At 41.3% G+C, this 22,587-nt stretch overlaps 2 protein-coding genes across 10 annotated transcripts in view; both read left to right on the top strand.

Moving 5' to 3' along the window:
* Positions 1–7,636: 7,636 nt before the first annotated feature.
* On the top strand, positions 7,637–14,495 carry CLN8 (CLN8 transmembrane ER and ERGIC protein). Of its 2 annotated transcripts, XM_053973848.1 has the most exons (3): positions 7,637–7,724; positions 9,072–9,712; positions 10,132–14,495. In XM_053973848.1, exons 2-3 carry the CDS (start codon positions 9,125–9,127, stop codon positions 10,444–10,446), a joined length of 903 nt encoding a protein of 300 aa, XP_053829823.1. In that variant the 5' UTR covers positions 7,637–7,724; positions 9,072–9,124; the 3' UTR covers positions 10,447–14,495. The 2 variants fall into 2 exon arrangements, with proteins under 2 accessions (XP_053829823.1, XP_053829824.1); XM_053973849.1 differs by lacking the exon at positions 7,637–7,724 and having other exon boundaries at positions 8,526–9,712.
* A 2,490-nt stretch (positions 14,496–16,985) lies between these two features.
* ARHGEF10 (Rho guanine nucleotide exchange factor 10) overlaps positions 16,986–22,587 on the top strand; it is a 112,850-nt gene continuing 107,248 nt past the window's right edge. For 5 of the 8 annotated variants that reach the window (XR_008436216.1, XM_053973130.1, XM_053973125.1 and 2 more), the window contains exon 1: positions 16,986–17,872. The gene's annotated coding sequence lies outside the window, so the exon portion shown is untranslated. Of the gene's footprint in view, positions 17,873–21,429; positions 21,553–21,733; positions 21,776–22,587 lie in introns of those variants that run through there. The other 3 variants (XM_053973126.1, XM_053973127.1, XM_053973129.1) reach the window with 3 other exon arrangements.

Here is a 22,587-nt window from a genome sequence, read left to right as displayed (position 1 = left end):
GGAAGTGAGATGATAGTACCTAGTAAGAAGTTAATAATTTCACTGAGGGCTGCTTTATTTAGGAGTCTATCAGTGTGAAGCTGTAAACTTATGCAGAATATATTCTCATTTTCCTTATGCTGTATTTTCAAGTGTCTAAGCCTCCTGAAATAAAAGGATGGAACAGTAACCAACAATCATCTCCAACACACTGTACATGTAGTGAACAGATAGACTGTTGTGCTGTAGCATCATCATTTCCAGAGGAAGGAGGGTGGGTATATAACTGGAGCCCAGTTCAGCTTTCAGACCACTAAAACTGGCTCTTTCCATAGCCCATTGCCCACCAGCAGGGTCATGTCACAGCATTACCCTTTGAACTTGACAAAATATTTACACATAGATTTAATAGGTTACATCCTCAGTCCACAAAGACTTACTTGTGCTTTTTACTATGAGGAATCCCCCTGAAATATTTATAAAGTTGGGTGTCAACTTTTCTGAGAAAAAAAGCTTGAAAAACTTGTTCTGAATGACCATTATGAATCACAAGCTCAAATTGTTTTGAGAGAAGCAAGGCAAAGGAAACTTTTTTCCTGTGTTTTTTCCATCAGAAATTTCTCTCATAACATGTTATTCCCTCTGGTCTTCTGCCATGCTTAGCAATTTGCAGAATGAGCTGCCCCTGTGCGTGAATCTGGTGATGTGATGTTGAGTTTGGGCTATCTCTGTAAGAGATGTGACAGGACAAAGAACTCTTCTTTTATGGTGCAGCCTTTCTTTTCATGGGGTACTAACTGGGAGCTCCTTTCTACTGATTTCTATGAAACTTTTCAGATCATATTTACTTTGAATGAACCCAGCCAACCAGTTCAAAACATAATATAAAAATCTCTTGTGAGCTGATGCACAAAGGGTAAGATTAAATAAAACCTCATTTCTTTAAAATTTTATGATTTGTTAATTGTGTGTTTTCCTCTAAATTTCCTTAAAATAAAAGGCTACTACAATGGGTTATACCCATAACCCGCTATGGTTTATTTCAGTGGGGTTTAGATTAAGCTGGCAAGAAAGAGGAGAGGATAACTTGGCAGAAAATTGTATAACACATGTTCCTTCTCACCCTTGAAATACATTACTTTCCCTCTGTGAATATGACTTGTGAATGAAAGGCTTTAAGTCTTACTTTTCACATTAAACTATGGGATGAACCTACTGCAGTATGCAAGAGTCTAGCAAAATAGTGAAAAAGCCAGTTTACGCTATACTGAAAGTGAAAATTCAGGAAGAATGGAATACAAAGAAATGGGAAAAGCCCACACAGGGCCTGACCACAAACTGGTATAAATCAGTTCAGTGGTCATGTGCTGGATGATGCCTTCTGTTTCAGCACACCACACCAATGTAGTAAAGAGCAGACTGGTGAAAGCTCTAGGCTCATTTAACGCCAATAGACTTGTGGCAGACATCAAATACTTGATTCCTGACCATTGCATATAAACCTAGCTTTGAGGAGAAAGGAGGTATTAGGAAGATTTTGCAGCACCACAGGCTTAGTTAAATGAAATCTGTATTAAGGATTAAAAGAGACAATATAACTGCTGTTTACTGACATTAATACGTGTAGAATTTATTTTTAGAAATTCATTTTGTAAATGGTAAGAATCTTCTTATTCTAAACAAATTTAAATAGACTAAATTAAAAAAAAAAAATCCATCTTTTGCAGGTCTAGACTAACCTGCCATAAAAGCAGCTTGTTCACAGCTGTTGCTTTAAACATACATTTCTTCCAATTATTCCTAGTAAAATATTGTAACAAAAATTATTTTCCTTTTAATTTCTAATATTAGTTCTTGCTTTATAGTCTTGTAATTGTTGCACAGTACTGCGATTTGTGAAATAACTGAATGTTTCCACTTGGATCAGGCTGAAAATGAGAAAATAATTAATCACCTTCCATCTTCTTTACTTCTTATGGGCTGCTTATTCCAAGAAACCATTTAAGCTGTTCTGAATCTTCTTATTATGATGGATTTGCTATCATTTTGCTGAAATCCCCAAAATTAAACTTGTCATATTACTCATTGAAGCCACAGAAATATTCCTCATTTCTGCCCACTGTTGCCACGCAGTAATTGTATGGTCTTTAATTTCACCTTGGATAATTTTCACAGTAACTGTAGCTGTCTACACATACAACTGAAAGATGGTCTAAGGAGATACCTGGGATCAAATCCTTGCTAGAAACCCATTGGTAAGCCCACCAGTGGCTGCTCTCATTTGACAAACATAATTTTACTTGCTGGTAAATCCCCTAGTTTCTATTCAGGTAAGATTACTTGAAGCTAAATAAAGCCCCAGAATGCATGTATTCTGGGAGACAGATACCGTCTTTTCCTTTGATACCTGAAGAGGCACTGGAGGTAACTGTGAGAAATGAGAAAGAAGGACTAGACATTCTGGGTCAACCTGAAACACCAGTTAAGACTAACCTTCATGACTACAGCTGTGAAGCAACAGTGTAAATACTAAGGCAGAATAACTTGTCCCAGCAAACATTGTTAAGACATGTTGTTTGGTGAGGGAGGAATAAAAAAGTTCAACTGCAAACCCAAGATCTTATCATCACCTCGTGGTACTTACCTGAAGCCAGCCAGAAGCAGCTGAGAAACTTAAGTCCAGGACTGAATACAGTTGGTATTATTCTTACTTGTTATTCCTATTGGGTAAAAGAAGGGGTTAATGACACCAGTGAGTCTGGGCATTAGAAGGTGAAGATCCTCAGATAGGACCATAAAGAGGCATTGACTAGACAGAGGTAGTGAAAAGAGGGAGAAAAACCCAAAGATTAAATATATTTAAGCAATGACTCAAGAGACATGCTTACAGTGCACGGAATAGAAAGGGAAGCTTGCAAAACAGAAAGAGACTAAGAAGTCTGTGGAGTGAGATATGAACTTAAAGAGACAAAGAAGAGGTGAAGCTGCAATTACTTATTATTTGCGGATTAACTGTAGAGCCATCAGAAGAGAGAATTGGAGATTCAGATAAATTCATTACACAAATGGTTGGACCAACCAAGAGAGACCTTGAGAGTGTCATGTATTAAAATAGAAATAAATTAGGATTAGAAAAAAAAAAGGAGAGGGTATCTTGCCTTAAATGAAATTAAAAGAATGAGAAGAGAGGAAATAGTGAAGGAATAATTGCCCAAAGGCTGTTCTTGGTGTGGTCCAACAAAGCAGTGGACAAGAAATGGCCAGATTCAGCATGGGAATGAGTAATATCCTGAACTTTGTCAACATGTAACAGAGCTTTTGGAGTGAAACTGAGCTATCCAACACTACTCAACAGTGGTTGTATACCTCCAGCATTTTCATGGAATGTTCACAAATGGAAATGGGTGATAACCTTGAGAGGGACTAAGTAAAGAATCTCCAGTTTTTCTATATCACTTTCATTATCTGGAAAGATTCGAGCAGGCAGAAACTGAGAGTTTCATTGCTGTGATCTTCCCCATAGTTGGTAGCTCAAAGTGTGGATGACCAGCAAATCTGAACTGTTTAAAATTTTGAGAATATCAAGGTTTCAAGGCAACTATTTTCACTGTCTGTTCTGAAGCATGAGTTGACTAATTTATTTAAAACTGACTGTAAGTGAAATACAAAAAGAGTTTGTGCAGATCTCCCAGTACTGAGGAAAGCATAGCAGTCTAGGTAGATAAACATGTTATGCAATGTAAAGACATTCTGAATCCATGGCACACATGAAAGCCTTGTAATACAGGTTTTCTAAAAGAAGTCAAGTATACTTCCTACTAGCTGAGAGGAAAAAGGCCTTAAACAAGCATGCTCAAAGTGCTCAGTTTAACAATTGTGATTTGCATCTAGGAATACTGCATAAGTACTTGTTGGATAAGAATCAGAAGAACTTTGAGAGTGTGTGTAAAGCATTGGAAAAACCAAGATTACACATTTGGTATTGCCACAACGTTCTTTGGGGCAGGCATGCAGTAAGCCTCCCACAGACTTGAACCAAAGCTCTCACAATTAGTTGTAAAGCTCCCATAGATTTGAACCCAGACTGTAGATTAGTAGGTGGAGAATTGTGGTGTAAATTTCAGTTTAAAAAGAGAATTCAAGAAGCATGTGACTGAAATACAGAATTACGTGATAGGTCAACACAAGTTGTGCATATATGCATAAATCAATGTCTGTAAGTGTGCTAGCTTTTCTTAAACTTTGGGAGCAGAGGGCTAAAACCTTTTGAGAAGTCAGTGAGGTCTTGGCTTTTAAATTAGTAGTAGAATTTTTATCCTCTATTAGGAAGATTACCAGCTCAGGTTTTATTCATGATCATATGACTTCAACATACACTGACTACAAGTGTTTGGTACTCTGGAATTAAAATATAAATGAAAACCTTAGGCAGTAACCTGAGTCCTTCATATGCTACTTAGAGGATGACAAAGAGCTATAAAATGATCAGGGAATAGCCTCAGGTTTTCTTCCAGTCTCCATCCCTTTTCTTTTGCTACAGGTAACTTCTGGCCCCATCACGCCATGTCTCCTACAGAGAGAAAAATCCCCTCTGTTGCCACTGCAAAAGGCAGAATTCAGAGTGGCTTATTATGGACTTTTCTGCCAATACATGTGCAAGGCAAATGTTTACAGGACAAACAGTTTTTTGCAATGGATGGATTAATTGATAATAGGTTTGAAACTCCTTTCTCAACTTGGTCCTAAACCACGTAACTCACTGTGAATAGCAATGGAAGCACAGGCTGGCCATATTCTGTATTCCCACCACTTACACATAAAATCCTTCTGTAGTCATCCTGCAGTCTCTGCACAAAGAGTAGGCTCCCCTCTCACTGAAGGTGTCACTGGTTGGCCTTGTGTCCCCCATACCCATCTCCTAAGCTTATCTTTTAGGTGCTCTCACACCACTGAGAGGGGACTAGTCTGCCTCTGGAAGCACAGGGAGCAGGGAAAAGGACTTGAGATCACGACACTTTGACTTGGGGAATAATGAAAACAAAAGTGTTAAAACTAAAGAAATTTTTAACTATCATCAGGTATCTGTGTATTTGTAAATAAAACAGAGGAGCTACTGATTTGTTACCACATGCAGTATTTAATTATTGCTATGACACTAAGGTATGCTAAGGTTCATCTGAACTAACTGGTACTTGTCTAAAGAGTTCCTGGGAATTGGGCATGGGTCCATTTGAAGCAGCAGTATGGTCAAAATTACCTTCTAAAGCCAACATTTATGCACATGTTTTGGGAATAGTGCGTACCAAAATAATTCTCAATTCACAGCAGGGATGCAACCACTTGTTTCAAAGGAAAAGGCAGCCTCCACATGGGGGAGGATGTATAGATGTAGACATTGAGGCAACGAAACACACGTATTGTAAAGTGTAAAAAGACTCAGTTCTTGACTTCAGGCAAGCACTACCAAAATTGGTAAGGAGAGGCTTTTAGCTACAAGGAATGAGTGGATCATCCAGACTGCAGGCAGGGATCCCTGCCAGGAGGTGCTCTTTGCTCTTCCAGCCATGACATTCTGAAGATGCTGTGACCACAAAGCAAGTAAACAAAAGAGTCTAGACAGGAAATTTAGCTTTGGACAGGGCATGCTGTAGCATCCAGACAGAATGTCTGTGAAAGGGAGAGTTGAATATGACACAATGTGGAAGATGAGCCTCACTGCAGGAATAATTACTTTGAAAAACCTGAAGTGATCATAATGAAACAACTATAAAAAAGCTGTTACTAAGTATGGTTGTAGTATCAATAGAAGATTCAGAAAGCAACACTGAACTATTTCAACACAGCTATGGCTGCCAGTAACTAAAAGATGGGACATTGCTTCGAGAAGGCAAGAAAGGCAGCAAAGACAAAGAAAATACACAAGAAAGACAACAGCCAGTGATCTGGCTTTTGACATTATGGTCACAGTTCTTTATATGAAAGTTAAAACATCCCCTTCCTTGACAACTTAAAGGAATTATTTAAAGACAGTTCTGGCAAAGAATAAAATTGGGGACAGCTAAAACACATGCCCTTGGTACATAAGTCCCATCATGTTACTTGAGAGAGCAACTTCTTCCAACTTCTTCCCAGCTTTTGTTTGATCAGCTTTATCATCCTTTTCAGGTTTCCCAGGAAAACTGGGAACCTGCCAGGACAACTCTGGCACCTGCTAGAAAACAGGGGTTGATAAATGAATATCTACCATCAGCTAGGAAGTACTTTTCAAGTGAGAACTTCTTCAGATTTTTTTACTTCATATCTTTCAGGCCCTGTGGTCCTTTTTCCCGTTCAGTGTTAGTAAATGGCTCTAACTATATCCCAAGGCTTTGCAACAAATTTACACTCCTTTTTGTGCAAAAATGAATCCTCCAGTCTACAAGACCAATTTACCAGAGCTTGTCATTAGGAACTCTGTCACTTGACCATGCCTGCTGTACAAAATCAGTATTTTGGCAGAAATTTCTTGCCCAGCATTTACTGCTGAGCCTGGTCCTCCTGAGGTTACTGGTAGGGAAGTGGCAGGTGTGTTCCGCCTGTGACTCACCTCAGTGGCACACAGGTAGTGTAGGCACTGAGCCCTCCTGTCCCTTTGGGCTGTCTGCAGAGCAGCTCAGAGCCAAGGTGCCTCACACCCAGCACATTAAAAGAAGGCAAAAGAGGTAGGTTTTGTCCCCAGACTTTCACAACAAGCAGGTGTTGCTGGCTGTCCGTATGTAAACTACTGAGGTGGCATATGAACCGATCTTACTTTTCACAGAACTCACTCAGGGTCTGCCGCAGACCCTGGTATCACATTAGCAATTAAAAGCAAATGCACAAAACTGCTGCTGACCAGTTATCCCACCGTGGTGTCAGGACCCAGTTTCCCACAGGGAATGGCAGCACTTCCCCATCTGGAAACCAAGAACCTGTCAGGCTGCCGATGCAGATTTTCCAGCTCTGGTCTCTCATCATAGGTAGACTCAGGTTAGGATTTCAGCTGTTCTAGTCCAATTTTCCACGTGACAGAAGTTGTGACTTGATTTTGTCTTTTTTGGTCACTCTTTTTGAGGAATCACCTGATTTGTTGTGGGACTGAGCGTTTCCCTGGCAAAATTCAGGGTCCCTGCCAGTCACTCCTGTTGAAGACAAAGTGCACCGCGGGTGCGGGACTGTCACACGGCCGAGGAAGCCTCCCGGGGTAGTTTCAGTGAGCTCGGGAGATTCAGCCTGAGTCACTGGGATGACAACATCAGCTGTCACAAATATGAAGAGAATCATGTAGCAGAACACCATTGACATCCATTCCATAACCTGCTGTCCTCAATGAAACGGGATAATGACTGCTAAATGTACTGGCAATGCCACCGCTGATATTTCTTTTTTGCTCTCTCAGTGGTGGCGGTGCTCAGCGCTGCTCCCGGGCACAGAAAGGCTCCTTTGGCACAAGGCTCCCCCTGCCCGAGTGGTACAGCCGCGCCTCCCTGCCCCCATCCCGCGGCGCCCGGTGGTTGCTGCTGACGGCGGCGCGTGCGCAGAGGGCGGCCGGCGGCTGCGGGCGGTGCTGAGGGACCGGCGGGTCGAGCCGGGTCGGGGCCTCTCCAGGGCCTCCCCAGGCGGGTCGGACCGGACCGGGCCAGGCCGGGCCGGGTGCTCCTGGGGGAACGGGCAGGGCAGTCCCGGAGCCGGGAAGGGCCGTCCCGTCATTGCGGGCAGCGCTGTGGGTGAGGAGCGGGGCTTGTGCGTCGGCGTCGGGGCCGGTCCCCAGGTCTGCGTGAGGGGCTCGGCGGCCCCGAGGGCTCGGGAGGCTTGCGAGGGGCGTCGGTGCCGTGTCTGTGCGGGGGCGGAGGAGCTGTCACGGCCCTGCTAGAGCCAGGGCTTGCGGTAGTGGGTCGCGCTGTTTAGAGTCTGGTCGTACCGTGGGATCGCTGTGTTTTGCCCTGGTTTTCCCCGGGGAAATGGCGGGGGGGGGGGTGGGGGGGGTGGGTTGGGTTGCTGGGACTTCGAGTCAGTCTCTCCAGTTGTGATGCCATGGGGTGGGCGAAGAGCCTTCGGGGCTCCCAGCCCGTCCCCCTCCTTGTAGCGGGGCGCCTGCGAGCAAAGGGTGCGAGTAGGTGCACCACGGGGAACGGAACATTTGCTGCCTGCTGAAGCACGGCGGGAGCTTCTCACCGGGCGTTCTGCCCTCGGTGGTCTTTGTGGCCTTTTCACTTGCGTTCACCAGACTCCCAAACGCACAGTGGTGTTCAGCACTCACAGGTTGCGGCGGGTGTGCTGGTCGTGCTCATATCGCCTGTATGGTTCGTAAAACGAGCTGGAGTTCAAATATTTCAGTATTATCTGACTTTTCCCTCCCCACAAGCCTTTGGTTTTGAACTACGGTGTGTTCAGGAAGTTTCAGACAACTTAAGGCACTTAATGCTGGGCTGTTCAGCTAATTACACCGATGTTACTAATAATATATAATACGGTTGCTAGTCTGCATTCCATACTCTTTTTCCATTTTTGAATTTTTTTTTTTTTTTTTTTTTTGGAAAGCAGCTTAATGTTCAAAAACTGATTGCAGAGTCTTGTTTTCAGCCATGATGATTACAGCCCCTTTTTGGTGTAAGTGGTCCCCCTTACTGCATTAGTTTTCTGTAGTTTTATGTCCTGGATCTGTATTTGAGATTCTGAATTGCACCCAAAGCTGTAGCAAATGCTGTAAAAGCAGTGCAGGATAAGCAGGGGAGTAGGACAATAACTGCGCAATGCTGTTGAAATAAAAGATTCATAAGTAACAAAACAGGGTTAGCTTATTGTATTTTCTCTTCCTCTTTCTTGCATTCCTATTTGACCCTCTTCTGCTTTTGCTTCAGTGCATTGCTTTGTACTAGTAGGAACTTCACATGCCAGTTGTAAATCTTATGGCTTATGCTTTTTTTTTCTCTCTACCTGTCTTTGGGATGACTTTGCCTAATGGCAACAGGACCAAAGTCATAACTGCAATGGATGTGAGCGCTCTATGTTTTTGAGTCTATATATACGGATGTACTTAAAAATTCACTAAATTTTTTTTATCCTTGTTCCAGATGGAAGAATTCATGCTTACTGGTTTGCATAAAATAGCAGAGGCTAAATAGGCATGAAGGAGACTGTAGTGGGGATGAGAAGTATCAAAAGAGAAGAAATGAATCCTACAAATGATGATCCAGTGTTTGGGACCGTTTTTGACTGGGACTATCTCTTATGGGAAATTCGTTTGACATTTTTAGCTGCTGGTTTTCTAATCTACTTGGGAGTATTTCTTCTGTCTCACTGGTTGTCTTCTTGGAGAAGTACCACTTACCGTGCCTTGTATGCAAAGGAGAAAGTGTTTTGGAATATGGCAGTCACACGTGGTGTCTTTGGACTTCAGAGTTGTGTTGCTGGGTTATGGGCTTTGCTCATAGATCCCGTTTTTCATGCTGACAAAGTCTATTCACAGCAAAAGTGGAGTTGGTTTAACTGTTTAATAGCAGCAGGATTTTTCTTGCTTGAAAATGTAGCAGTTCATGTGTCCAACATTATTTTTAGAACATTTGATATTTTCTTAGTAGTTCATCATTTGCTTGCTTTTGGTGGCTTGGCTGGTTTAGTAATTAATGTGAAATCTGGACATTATCTGCCTTTGATGGGAATGTTGCTGGAGATGAGTACTCCCTCAACATGCATTTCCTGGATGCTTCTGAAGGTAAGAATGTGATAATTTTCAGATTATATTTGTAACAGTTTTCATGCGTTTCACTTGTTCGTAGATAATCTGTGTGGTTTGTTTGAATAGTTTTTCATCAAAACTGCATTTATCCAACTGATACCTGTGTTATTGTCATACCTGCTTTTGTCATGATGGCACTTGTGCAGGCCTCCATGTAGGTTTCTGTGATGCTGTGTGCATGTGTACAGTGGGATGGTATAGATCCATACCAAGTTTAAGATTCCATATATATATATATATATATATATATGTGGAGTAACATTGCAGTATGAGGAAAAATGCGTGAGAATGTGTGTATATGAAAGCTGGATATTTGTGATAGTTCTACAGATTCCTCAGTTCCTTATCTTGAAGTAACAATCTCACTTCTGTATACTTTGTGTTCTTATTTTTAGGCGGGCCGTGCTAACACCTTTTTCTGGAAGGCAAACCAGTGGGTGATGATCCATCTGTTTCACTGCCGCATGATTCTTACCTACCACATGTGGTGGGTGTGTCTTTTCAATTGGAATTCTATTATAGAAAACCTGGGACTTCTTCACTTTATTGTTTTATTCTCGGGACTATTTGCTGTTACACTAATACTTAACCCATACTGGACATACAAAAAAACTCAGCAACTCCTCAGCCCAACTGACTGGAACTTTGAAAATAAAGCAGTGGAAAATGGAAAATTAAATGGTGAAACACATGAAAAGAAGAGGCTATAGCACTGAAACAACAGTTTCCCAGCAGGGTAACAGAAGAATACAATGCAAAGTCATTCTTTGCATATGAACTAGAAGATTTTGCAAGAAACTCATTGATGCAGTGACTCCTTGCTGGTAGCACTATATGTGCATCACAAGTGTTGAAAAGCATTGTTTGGGTTTCTTATGTGTATACATACAAGAACTTCAACCCTTGTTAAGAATTACACCAACAATTTGTTGGGTTGGACAGTATTTCATAATTTAGTAGTGATGTGCTCCCTAATTGCATGTTTTTTTTTCCTAATGCTTCGAAGTGGCTTTACAGTAAGTCATCTATTAAGCTTGGCTTGAATCAAGTTTAACTTGAATCCTATTTCACATATGGTAGAGATACTGAAAATTACGTTAAATTGTTTATTAAGATCAATTATGATCCAAGTTAGGTATGCATGGGTACCTAATTCCTGTGTGCCAGTGAATCATTCCAAGTCACAGAACTGGTCAGTGGTAGTCATGGCCCAGCTTTGGGTTTTGTCATTGGCTGGTTTGAGGGTTTGGGGTTTTTTGGGTATTGTTTTTTTTCTTTTTTTCTTTTAAGCGCTCTTAAGGAACAAGGAAAATAATTGTTTGAGTGTTTGCTGTCAAAGTTATAGTTTTCAGTTTGCCCTCAGTATGAAAGGAGTTTATATCCATCAAAACCATGCATGTGGACATCCACACATTTGCCATATGAGTGGTTTGGTAGGTAATCATAGTGACCCCTTCTGGACTTTAAATCAATGAAATACAAGTGGCAACACCAGAAGGTGACTCTGTGTCATCCTTGAAAAAAATGCTGCTTGATTAGTAAAATTATTTTGTTTGTAGGTCCTGTCTGAGGGGTCAAGCAATTAGTTCCACTAGTGCTTCTGTTATGGTTCCTCTTATTTTTGGGAATGCACTTAATTTTAGATGGTTTCAGAATCGGAGGTGACTCCTCTATGGAGGAAAGCCCCTATCACCTCCTGGGGGAGTTCAGTTGTTTTAATATTTTTATTTAACTTTAAAGAACATACCAAGTGACACTAACAATCCTTTGCACTTTATCTGCCACATCACAGAAATCTTTCCTTGACCTGAGAAACTGGGTTGCTCTTTACATAGGGACTAATGGTGATGGATGTTCTCCCACTTAAAATATTGGTTTGATGGTTCCTGGGTGAAATGTTGGGAAGTGGATGGAAGGATAAAGATCATGATAGAAGACAGTGACACCTAGTGGCAGGAGAATGACAGGGGTATTAGTTTTGGTACACAGAAGAAATTAGATTTTAAAAAATGGTCAATTGGAGCTCTGTGTGACATTACTGCTACACAAATTTATTTCCCAAAGCATTAAGACTGGGCAAACCCATGCTGTGAAGAATTTTACATTAAGCCATGAATTAGAGACTTTGTGAACTGATCTCTGGTAGAGCATATTGTTTTAAATGTGTGAAGGAAGCACTCTTTGGTGTAAACAGCCCCATTTTATTAATTTCTGTTGGGAGTGTCTTTGATTTGTTCTGAGTGAAGGGAGTGCTCAGGTTGCTGTGTTCCCTAATTCACTCTGTCTGAGCACAGAGTTGCTGTTCTGTGATGGGGAGGAAACTTCTTACTTTAGGTCACACATATATAGCCAGATCTTGTTGATAATGATGAAGTGGTGAATATCTGAAATTGCCCATTCAAAACCAGGCTGAGAGGGTCACAGTAATTTTACACAGCAAGCCTGTCTGTTACTGTGCTGATCTTTAATAGATAAAATCTAAATTTGGAGCTAACTTCTTATTTCTAAGCTGGGCAGAATGAAGTTGCAGTGTTGCCTGCCTGGCCACCATCCTATAGTAAAAAGGGTTCTCAAAAGTTTGAAATGGTGTACCTGTCTTGAGGAGTTGTGTATGGGAGAGTAATGTTAAAAGTACTTTGGAAGAAACCAGAAGGATGAATTCCTTGGCTATGGAACCAAATAATATGATCTGAATCCATACCTTGCAGAATCCAAACCTCACTTGCAGGAGATCCAGGGAGAAAGGCAGAGAATAAGTCATCAGGTATCAGAATGATGGTATACTCTATACAAGCTTAAAACTTGAAGGTTTGGATTCAATAAAACAAGGTAATAACTGTTAAAATCCCAGCTACAGAATTCTGAAGAGTCCTTACAGAAAATGGAAGCATCAGAAGAAGTTTGGGATGTGTGTGTAATTCTTATAGCGGCTGGAATTCTTATAGAATGTGAGGTTACTATGTAGTAAAATAAAAGAATATGGAGGGTGGGGATTAGTAGTGAATTGAGACTGAAAAAAGACAAGTGGAAATTTATGTCATAGCACTGGATGTCTAAAGTTTAATATTTTTTATTATTAATGTGTATAACTTTATTGATTGAATTTTAAATCTTTCATTAAAATTATGTTTTTATTATCATAATGCAGTTTTTTTAGTTTGCATCCTAGTGTGAGTTTTTTCACAAAAAGACTGTTTTGCATGTCTTAACTATATCATGAATGATACTTTAGAGCCCCTATTAACCTAAACACTGGTAGACCTGCTAGAACAAGAAAGCTATGCAATAAAGCAAATGACAGCACTTATTTTATTTCTGTTGGTTTAAGAGTACTTTACAGTCCAGCTAGAAATACAACACAACAAAAATACAGACAACCTTTCTTCTTCACCCTTTTCATGGCCTAGTGTTGGAGTTACCAGTTCTGTTACACAGAGCCTCTTTTTTTATACTTGAGTATAAAAGGACCTTTTATAAGGGCATGTAGTGATAGGACAAGGGCAATGACTTTAAACTAAAGGAGGGGAGAGTTAGATTATATTAGGGAGAAATTGTTCCTCATGAGGGTGGTGAGACACTGGAACGGGTTGTCCAGAGAAGCTGTGGATACCCCATCCCTGGAAGTGTTCAGGGTGAGGTTGAATGGGGCTTTGAACAACCTGGTGTAGTGGAAGGTGTCCCTGCCTACAGCAGGAGGGCTGGAACTAGATAGTCCATAAGGTCTCTTCCAATCCCAGACTTCTGAGATTCTTCAGTGTTTATTGACTGTTCCCTTTAGGAGGATTTTCTGGTTTATTATTGTGGAAGTCACATTGCTCTGAAACAAGTCTGAAAAAGTTCTTGAACTGAGGGTTTTGATACTTAAAACTAAGTGATCCTTTTCAGCCCAAAGGTAGAGTAGCAATATGTGGTTGTAAATTTTGTTGAAGTGAAATTAATCCCAGTCCTGTTGGGCCTTCTTACACAGCTTCATCCACAATCCACAATTTAGAAAAATTCAGTCAGCTTTGGTATGGTTGGATACTCTACAGAGTATGCTGCTGTAGATTTGGAAAACTTGCATAACGTGGTTTTGGGTTAATTATTTCTTTGCCAAGGTGACTGCTAGGGACTTGGCTCTGCTTTCTTGTTGAACAAGTGTATTTGAGGAGTGGTGTTTGTGTCACCTTTCTGAAGCTTTTTTTTTTTTTAAACCCCAAACAACAAAAACCCAAACCAGCAAACTGTGGTGGGGATAATGGTGTTCAGTTATTTTGGTTTGGTTTTTTTGTTTTTTTCAAAGATGTCTGATCTGAGACATCCTTGTCCAGTCATCTGGTTCTTACAGTCTTCATACAACATTCCTAAATCAGTTTGTGTTTTCCTCCATTTATAGCATATGTTTTTTTTCCAAAACTTGTCATAGTTTTCCCCCGTGAACCCACCATTTTTCAATTTTTATTCTTACTTGCAGTACTGGTCATGATCTTGGAGTCACATTACCACTGCAATATTTTTGTCTAGTAGTTTTCAGGCTGTCAGGCCCATCTTCCACTAAATATTCATGTCCAAATCTTTCAGAGTGTTTTTGTGTTTTCCTGATAACATGGATTAAATATTGATGTGATATGCAGTTATAAGAAAGCTTCTTTAACCTCAGGGAGACTCCCTCTTAAAGTGAACTTAAAAGTGTTAAACAAACTTAAGTCTGCTCTTGTACAATGTAGCATTTATTGAAAAGCATCTTTACACTGTACATAAATAAAAGTATTTTATTGTATAGCTGTCTATTGTGATTTTAATTTCTTGATTAAAATAATGCCTGTTATTTTTTACTTGCTATTTGTAGCTTAAACAGTTTTTGCAGAGCATGCACTAAAAAAGTGATTTATTTTGAAATGTTAAACTTGACAAAGCTAATGTCATATTCATGTAAATAGCCATAAAAATCTTGTAAACCCGTGTCCCTTCACCAGCATTTCATGTGTTATTCCTACAAGCATGTTTAGAACACTAAAAGCTGTGCTAAATGTGTGTATTAAAAACAGTTAAAAAAACATCTCTTGGGAATGACCCTTCTCGTTGGATATTTGAAGTGTGTGGTCCATTTTTGCATTATGCTCTGACCATGAAGACATTTCATTTGGTACCACATGATGCTTCATAGTTTGGTATAAGCTACCTTAAATAAACAATAAAATAATGAACATAAAGACCAAAAACTTGCCCCATTGCAAAATAGTAAAATACAGTTCTGAGCATTTCTTTCAGGATGTTTTTCAGGAATTGATTCCTGATGCTTTTTAGATTAGTGAGTCAAAGGAACCCAGCATCATAACTGGTATTTTAATTATTATAAGAATGCACAGTGCAAGCAACTGGTTGGCTGCCTCTGCAGTGAAGTTCCTGAGATTAATTGAAGCAGAAGTAAGACATTCATGTGTACAGCTCCACTGACTGTGAGACGTGTGTGGGTACAGACTGGGATGAGAAGAACAATGTATGATTGTGTTTGTATGAGTAAAGTCCCCCTTTTTTCCTTTTTTTTTCTTTTTTCTTTTTTTTTTTTCTTTTTTCCCTTTTTTTTCTTTTTTTTTTTTTTTTTTTTGGTAAATTATCTGTAAAATTAATTTAAATGTTATTGTTTTGCTATTCAGGTGTTTCAGGTAACAGGTAAATACATTTTACTTGGTAGTGTTAAACATATTCTCAGAAAAATACTGGAGCAGACTTGGGCCGACAATGTTACACAGCAATTACAGTCTTTTGGTCTTGTGTCATTGCCTGTTACTTAAATTGGAACAAAAAATGCAAGCAGTATTAATGAAGTAAACTATGCCTGTTGATGTAGTTGTCAGCCCCCAGATGGGTTTCCAGTGTTGGAGAAGACATTTCATGCACTGGATCTGATTGACTAATTAGCATGTTCTCCTAGTGGTGGTGCCACAGAGCAGGAGCAAGTATTTTGCAGCACATTGTGCCTTCTGCTTTTCCCTAAGTTGCACACTGGCGAGTGAGGTGGAAAGATGATGATACAGCAAACCTGCAAGGCCATAGCAGACCTTGTTCATAGTTCAAGATGGCAGACAGGGCAAGCTTGGAAAGACTGGGGCCTGCTCACCTGTCCTCAAATAAGAAAACAAGGAAATGGGCTGTGCCATTGCTTGCTGCTATTGTGTGTATATTCTGAGAGCCACCTAGGGTCACTTCTGAGTCCTTAGGAATATGACCTGAGTAGAGAGAGTGGAAATTTAATACTAGCTTTGTCAGATGCATTATGTCTGGTCTGAAGTTTTTATTTCCTCTTATGATTGTAGCTGCCTCTGCTCGTTTGACTGGTTGTGTCACATTAGCGTGCTGTAAAAGCTGACAGTATTTTCACCACTCTGTCCTCAGACACTGTAAAGAATTGTGAGGTTTTAGTACTGGTAATTGATTCTGGCAGCTCCAGGTATTTGCTTGGATTTATATATTACTATATAGATCTGCAACTTCCTTTTCTTGCCTTGCTGCTTCTACTGCTAAAAGCAGTTTACCAGGTGAACACTGCATTTTATTACTGAAGTTTGCTCATTCAAGTTTAAGCATGGGGCTTGCAACAAGAAGGGGATAAAATATACCTGAGAAAGGAATAATTTTGTAGAAGGTAGAGAGAGCTGACTTTCCTATGTTCTTGAACCTTGCAGTTCTGCTGTCAGGATCTTTAAAGCATAAATCAAGGTATGAAATCTACAATACCTTGAAAAACAAAAGTGATGCAGACAAACTACAGAAGTGTGTAGAGTACTTTTGCATGGAGGTTTGCATAGAATAGGCATATAGCATCCAACAAGAGCTTGTTCATCTTGTTTTGTGGGTCGTATTTACAGGAAGAAAGTGTATCCTGGAAAACAGCAGTAGCCTTCCTAAGTACTCATTAAGAATTAAATCAGAAAAAAGCTAGGAGGCTTTCGGGCGAGGTAGATGGAACTGGTTGTTACATTGTATACTGCTGATGAGGTTGTGGTTACATATTGAATATGTAGTTTTTCTGATGCTTTAACTCTTCCTTATTTCTCTCAGCATTATATTGAGTATTACTGTGACACTGGTTGAGGCCAAGTTTAAAAACTTTTTAGGACATCAAAATTGCTAAGCAATATATTGCCCTAGGCTGAAAGAGCCTAAAGTCTGTTCTAATTTAAAGTAATTTATTCTTGTATTATCATTTCCTTTTTATCTTACATAATTATTTTTTACCCCTGGAGACTCTTTTGCATATTCATGAGTAGAAATCAATCTGCTCTTTTGTTTTCCCAGCCATCCTAATACTCTTTGCTTGTCACTTTTCCCACTTGAATTCCTTTTTATTATGTGTCGGCAGCTTAGAGTTGTACATAGTATTTGATATAAAGTCTTCTCAGAATCTTGTATTACACTAATACCTCTTTTCCTTCCCTGGGAACAGTTCTGCTTTGGCCAAAAGCTGCATTTGTCTTTCAGGGTTGCAGGGCCTCAGCGCTTTTTGGCGCTCCTGAGAGGAAATTCACTTAAGTTTTTCCCTTTATTAGCTTCAGGATGAAGAAGAACTATCAGAGAACAGTGAAATAACTGAAAGAAGGAACGTTGTGTTATAGAAACAACTTGTGCATATGACTGTTTGGGGTGCGGGTGCCCAGCCCCAGCAGCAGCGGTGGCTCCATGAGGGGAGGCCGGGGTTCTGGTTCCAGCCAGATACAGCCGGTTCCAGCTGGACACAGCTGGTTCCAGCCGGATCCAACCGCCCTCCACAGGGCATGGCTGAGCCACGGCTGGGGCAGGGGCACCGAGGGAAAATGTAAGTAAAGAGGGGCAAAAAATGCTGCACAGGAGTGAGGAGAACAAAGGGAAATAAATATCTCTGTGAGCACCAAGTTCAGTGAAGAAGGAGGGGGAGAAGCTACTCCAGTGCACCAGAGCAGATTCACCTGCAGCCCATGGAGGAGGCCGTGAAGGAGCAGGTTTATCCTGAAAGACTGCAGCCTGTGGGAAGCACCCACACTAAAACAGAGGAGAAATGAGAGGAGGAGAAGCACTGGGAGGAGCTGTTATTGACTGAGCACAACCTGGTTCCCATCCTACTGTGCCCTTCAGGATGGAGGAGGCCAAGGAGTTGGGAATGCAGTGATGTTGAGCCTGGTGAGGAGGAAGAACAGAGAGGGGAGGGTCTTTTTAGTTTTGTCTTTGTTTCTTACCATCTCATTTTTAATTTTAATTGGCAAAAAATGAAATTTCCCCAAGTTGAGCCTGTTTGGCTCATGACAGTAGTTACTAAGGGATCTTCTTGTCTTTGTTTTGACCTACAAGATTTCCATATTATTTTCTCCCCAAGTCCTGCTGATGAGGGGGAATGAGAGAGCAACTGGGTGAGGGTCTTGTTGCTGGACAAGGTCAACCCATCACAATAAGTTATGGCATCAGCTGTACTATCACTTATGTACCACCCATGACAACAAGAAGATGATGTAACACAAGGTCTCTGCTCCTGAGAAATATTAAAATATAGGAAAATTTATATCTAGTCTGTCTGAATTGGCAGTCTGAGAATTTGACTTGCAAATATTCCTCATAAAAGAAGGAAAGAAGTGAAATGAAATGCATTCATGAAAGATGTTCTAGCGCTGGTAAAATATCACAATATTATAAAATTCAATTGTCGGGTTCACCTGTACTGCTGTGCTCAGAAATGAGGAACTGTCTCCCAGTAGTGGTGCTGGTGCTTCAGGAAGAGGTGGAAGATGAGTCAGCGGTAGGCATCAAAGCAGAATATGAATAAGCAATGTTTTTATAAACTCAAATGTTATTTTTGATGTAATAGTCTGAATTTAGGAAAACTGTGGTTTGCTTTTATTTTTTAAAATATATATTATATTGTATGTATAATATATATATTAAAACAAACAAACAAAAAAAAAAACCTGTCACTCTGAGTCTGAGTTTGGTAAGGAAAGTAGAGGGCACCTGTAACTTTACAAGGCTACAGTGTGTGTTCTGCTGATGCTCAAGTTAAGCAAGCTCATTGGATGTCCTGGCTTGGAGTGGTTTCTGAGGGACTACAGTAAGCAAATGATGTACTGTCTTCATGGGGGACACAGTTAGGAACAACAGAATTTCCAGTGGGTGAATACTTCCTAGGAAAAAGTGCCAGCTACATCAGCTCTTAAACGGAAGAATCTGAGAAAACTGGGCTTTGCTGGCGAACTTGATAACCTAAGTTTTAGTTTTGTTAATTTCATGCAGTATTTTGAAAAGCAAGCTATTGGAATGATGTCTTTAGGTGTCATAAATTTAGGTGTACATTCAACCATGCCAGTTTCCAAGGAGTGAGAAAAAAGGCATCCCACCTTCATGGCATTGTGTCACAGGGTTTTCAGGACACTGGCCAGGGCTGATGGTGTCCTTAAGATGCCCAGTACATGAGCTGGAGTAGGTGGATGGTGTAGATGTGTGATGAAGATGTGTGGGGTAGATGACCTATGTGCAGTAGCTTGGAGGCGAAGTATTTTTGCTGAAGCCTCAGTAATCAGAAATGAGAGCAAGTAAATTTTGGTGAGGTCTCATTCAAGTATCAGCAATAAAACCAATTTAAACATCAACTTCTTAGAATCTGGTTATAAAAAGCATCATGTTAACAGTGGAGACAGCCATTATCTGTACTCTAATTATTGACAACTAATTATGGGTGGATAAATAATTTGTGATTGCAATGATTAGGGCGTTAATTATTACTGCTGTTTTTAAGGCTGTTGCCTTATAAAATTGTAGGAAAGTGGAAGTTATTTTGAGAGTTAGTTTTTCTTTTTTAAGTTGATCTGCTACTATTGGATTTTTCCAACAAGGTTTCCACAGCAACCTTTGATTGGAATATATGTATGGTCACCAGAATCAAAAGAAGGAGCTGTCAAAGATCAAAAGGGTTCACAAAAAAGTCTTAAAGAAGGATTTAAATTTTGTCTAATTGTGAAAGATAAGAAGCTGTGGAAGGTAATTATGAAAGAGAGAATTTAATGCACATAGATTGTGAGACAGGTGTCAAAAGGAGAAGGATATTGCTAGTAAATGGTATTTTTAATTACAGAATCAAGATAGTTCTACTTGGTCTAGGTATGTGTCTGTTTTTTAAAGTGGCCTCTAATGGTAAGTACTTATTAAATAGTTTGCCCAAGATTGATTCCCCACCATTTCAGCTCCTGAAATTATAGCTTGAGTGAAATGCAACACATTTTAAAAATTACTGAAACAACAGAAAAAACAGGATAAAATGGTCTCTGATGGAACTGAGATGTCTCTGATATGAACTGAACACCATAATGGTATTCCTGGCCTTAACTTTTACATATGGCCCAATTGCCTTGTTTGCTTTCTTATATAGAACCTACAGATCTATATTAAAGCTATTTGGAGTCAATGTCATGATGAACTGTATTAAAAAGAAATTACTTTGTGAAAATGGAAACATTTTTTGAAAGGAATAGTTTAAAAAACATGTGATTCAGACTGTATGAACCCACACAATGACTTGGATAATTGTGAATTTGTGTTGTTAAACTACAGACAAAGGGATAATGTAGGGAAAAGGCAGATTAATCAAATGTCAAATGCCACTATTTTCTAGTAATGATTTCCTGTAATGATAATGAATTTACTATTTACTGAGTGTATTTTATTACTTGCTGTAGAATGAGTTTACTTAAATAGGCAGGGATCACTGCTGGATGATGCATGGATCTTTGAACAGCATTTAGCTCGAAGATTTTATTCTTAAAAGTGATCCAAATATTTCAGGCAATACTTAACATTAAATAGTCGATTTTTTAATATTTTATTTAAGAATTTATAATCTACTTAAGAGCATTTATTTTTATTAAAGTGTGACAGGTGTACATGGATATGTGTACATTGTAATGTACACATTTGCAGAATAATTGCATCTTGTAAATGTTTTCTATATTTTAACTAAGTGGCATGGTCAGTTCTGAGTGTACAAGTGGTTGATGTTACTCTCAGGACAAGCATTCCATGCTTGAGTGTCACAGGCTTTGGGTGGCTGTGTGGTTGGCTTGGTCAGTGCTGGTCTGTAGAGATACTTGCTGTGAGGATTGTCATGCAAGAAGGATGCAAAAAGATGCAAAAAGAAAAAAAAAAATTCGGCATAAGATTCCAGCATCTCTAGATAGCATTTAACTTGAAAACTATTACTGGATTTCAAGTTATAAATGAGATTAAAATCCAAAATAGCGCCGTGGCCCAGTTTGTACCCTGGCATGTTCAGGGGTTATTCGTGAGCATGAGGCTGAGTGTGCCGAATTGTCCAGCCCCGGGCCCGGCTGCCCTCCCGGTCTCCGGAGCCGGACAGCTCCGCTCCCCGCCCGTGCACCAGCAGGGCCTCGGGGCGAGCGGCGGGATGTGCTCCCGCCCCCGGGCGTGTCACGTGCGGCGGCAGGAATGCGGCGGGCTCCGGGGAGAGCCGAGGTGCCCGCCCCGCCCCGGCCCGACCGGCCCGACCGGCGGGGCCAACTGGGAGCCAACCGGGCCTCGCCGGGGCGGGCGCCGGGAGCGGCGGCCCCGGGCAGGCGCTGACGGCAGCGGCGGCCGCAGCGAGGCGGGGCCGGGCCGGGCCGGGCCGGGCGGCTCCCGCCGGCGCTCGCCGGCGCTCAGGAGCTCCGCCCGGCGGTCAGTGCGAGCTCCGCGGCGGGCTGAGTGACGTGTCCGGGCAGCGGGGCAGCCGCCGGGGCCCCGGCGCAGCGGGCCGGAGCGGGCCGTGCCGGGCGGCGGCCGCCTCGGAGCGTTTGGCGGCGGCTCCGGCCGCGGCGGAGGAGGTGGGTGCTCGCTTCGCGCCGGGCTCTTGCTCCGGTGCTGTCACGGAAAGTTTGGTCCTCGGAGGGTGGGCTCGATGTTTGGTGCGGAGACGCCCTTCAGGGGCGGGGGCTGCCTCGCTGGGGCTGCGGGGGCCCGGGGCGGCAGCCGCTGGGCACCGCCGAGGGACAGGAGGGGGAGACGCATGGTGTGAGATCGTCACTAAATCCCTTTTGCCCGTGCGAGGTGGGTCACTGAAGCGAGGATGCGAGGGGTCCGTAAAACGCCTTGGCCAAACTTCTTGCTGTTGAACTATGGTGAAGTTTCTTCCGCGAGGTTTTCGCGGGGGGTTTCTCGCGTGTGCGCTGCTTCGTGTTCCGCGGTGTGGGGAGCCGCCGGCTCCAGCGTCCCTCCCCGCTCCATCAGCTACGGACACGGCTACGGAAAATAGAACTCCCGTGGGAGCTGGAGTTCCTTTCCTTCCCCGTTCTTCAAAGCTGGTGTCGACCAGTTTTTTAGTTGGCATCTGCAATTAAATCCGTTGTCTTGACACAGGGGAAAAATACTTATTCACAATAACACTGTCCTTTTATGTATTTTTTATTTGGTTTCTTTGTAATTAACGGTTCAAACTATTGGAGAAGTTACATAGTTGTTTGTGGTGATCCCAGACCATGTAGTTGCTTTTGCAAGATGCCCTGCGCATACAGGGTAAAGTAATAAGAGCTTTAAAAGATTGCCCAGTCATGCACTGGACGAGTGAGTGAGCAAGCTGTGTCAGTAGGCAGTACCAAATGCTCGGAAAGGCAGCTGTTAATAATTTGACCACAGCAAAGGCTTATTTTAAAGATTTTTAGGTGTTGTTTTATTTTTGGCCAAAACAATTTAATCCATCCTAAATTTTGTCATCTTTCATTTACATGTTTTTTTAATCCTTCTTTTTCTTTTTTTTTTTTCTTTATTTTCCAAAGATACTAAGATCATGGCTTTTACCTTGAGCTAGCAAGTTTTAAGTTGTTTAATTGAAATATAAAAAGCATCGTTTTGTTTCAGTCTTG

Source organism: Vidua macroura, chromosome 3 (genome assembly GCF_024509145.1).
Source record: "Vidua macroura isolate BioBank_ID:100142 chromosome 3, ASM2450914v1, whole genome shotgun sequence".
NCBI classification, from domain to species: Eukaryota; Metazoa; Chordata; class Aves; order Passeriformes; family Viduidae; genus Vidua; species Vidua macroura.
Note: the sequence above shows the minus strand (reverse complement) of the source record. Positions and strands in the feature narration are given on the sequence as shown.

Coding starts and splice junctions, on each gene's coding strand:
- CLN8 (XM_053973848.1), top strand. CDS start 9,125: ATGAAGGAGACTGTAGTGGGGATGAGAAGTATCAAAAGAGAAGAAATG. Junction 9,713..10,131: donor TTTCCTGGATGCTTCTGAAG/GTAAGAATGTGA, acceptor TCTTATTTTTAG/GCGGGCCGTGCTAACACCTT.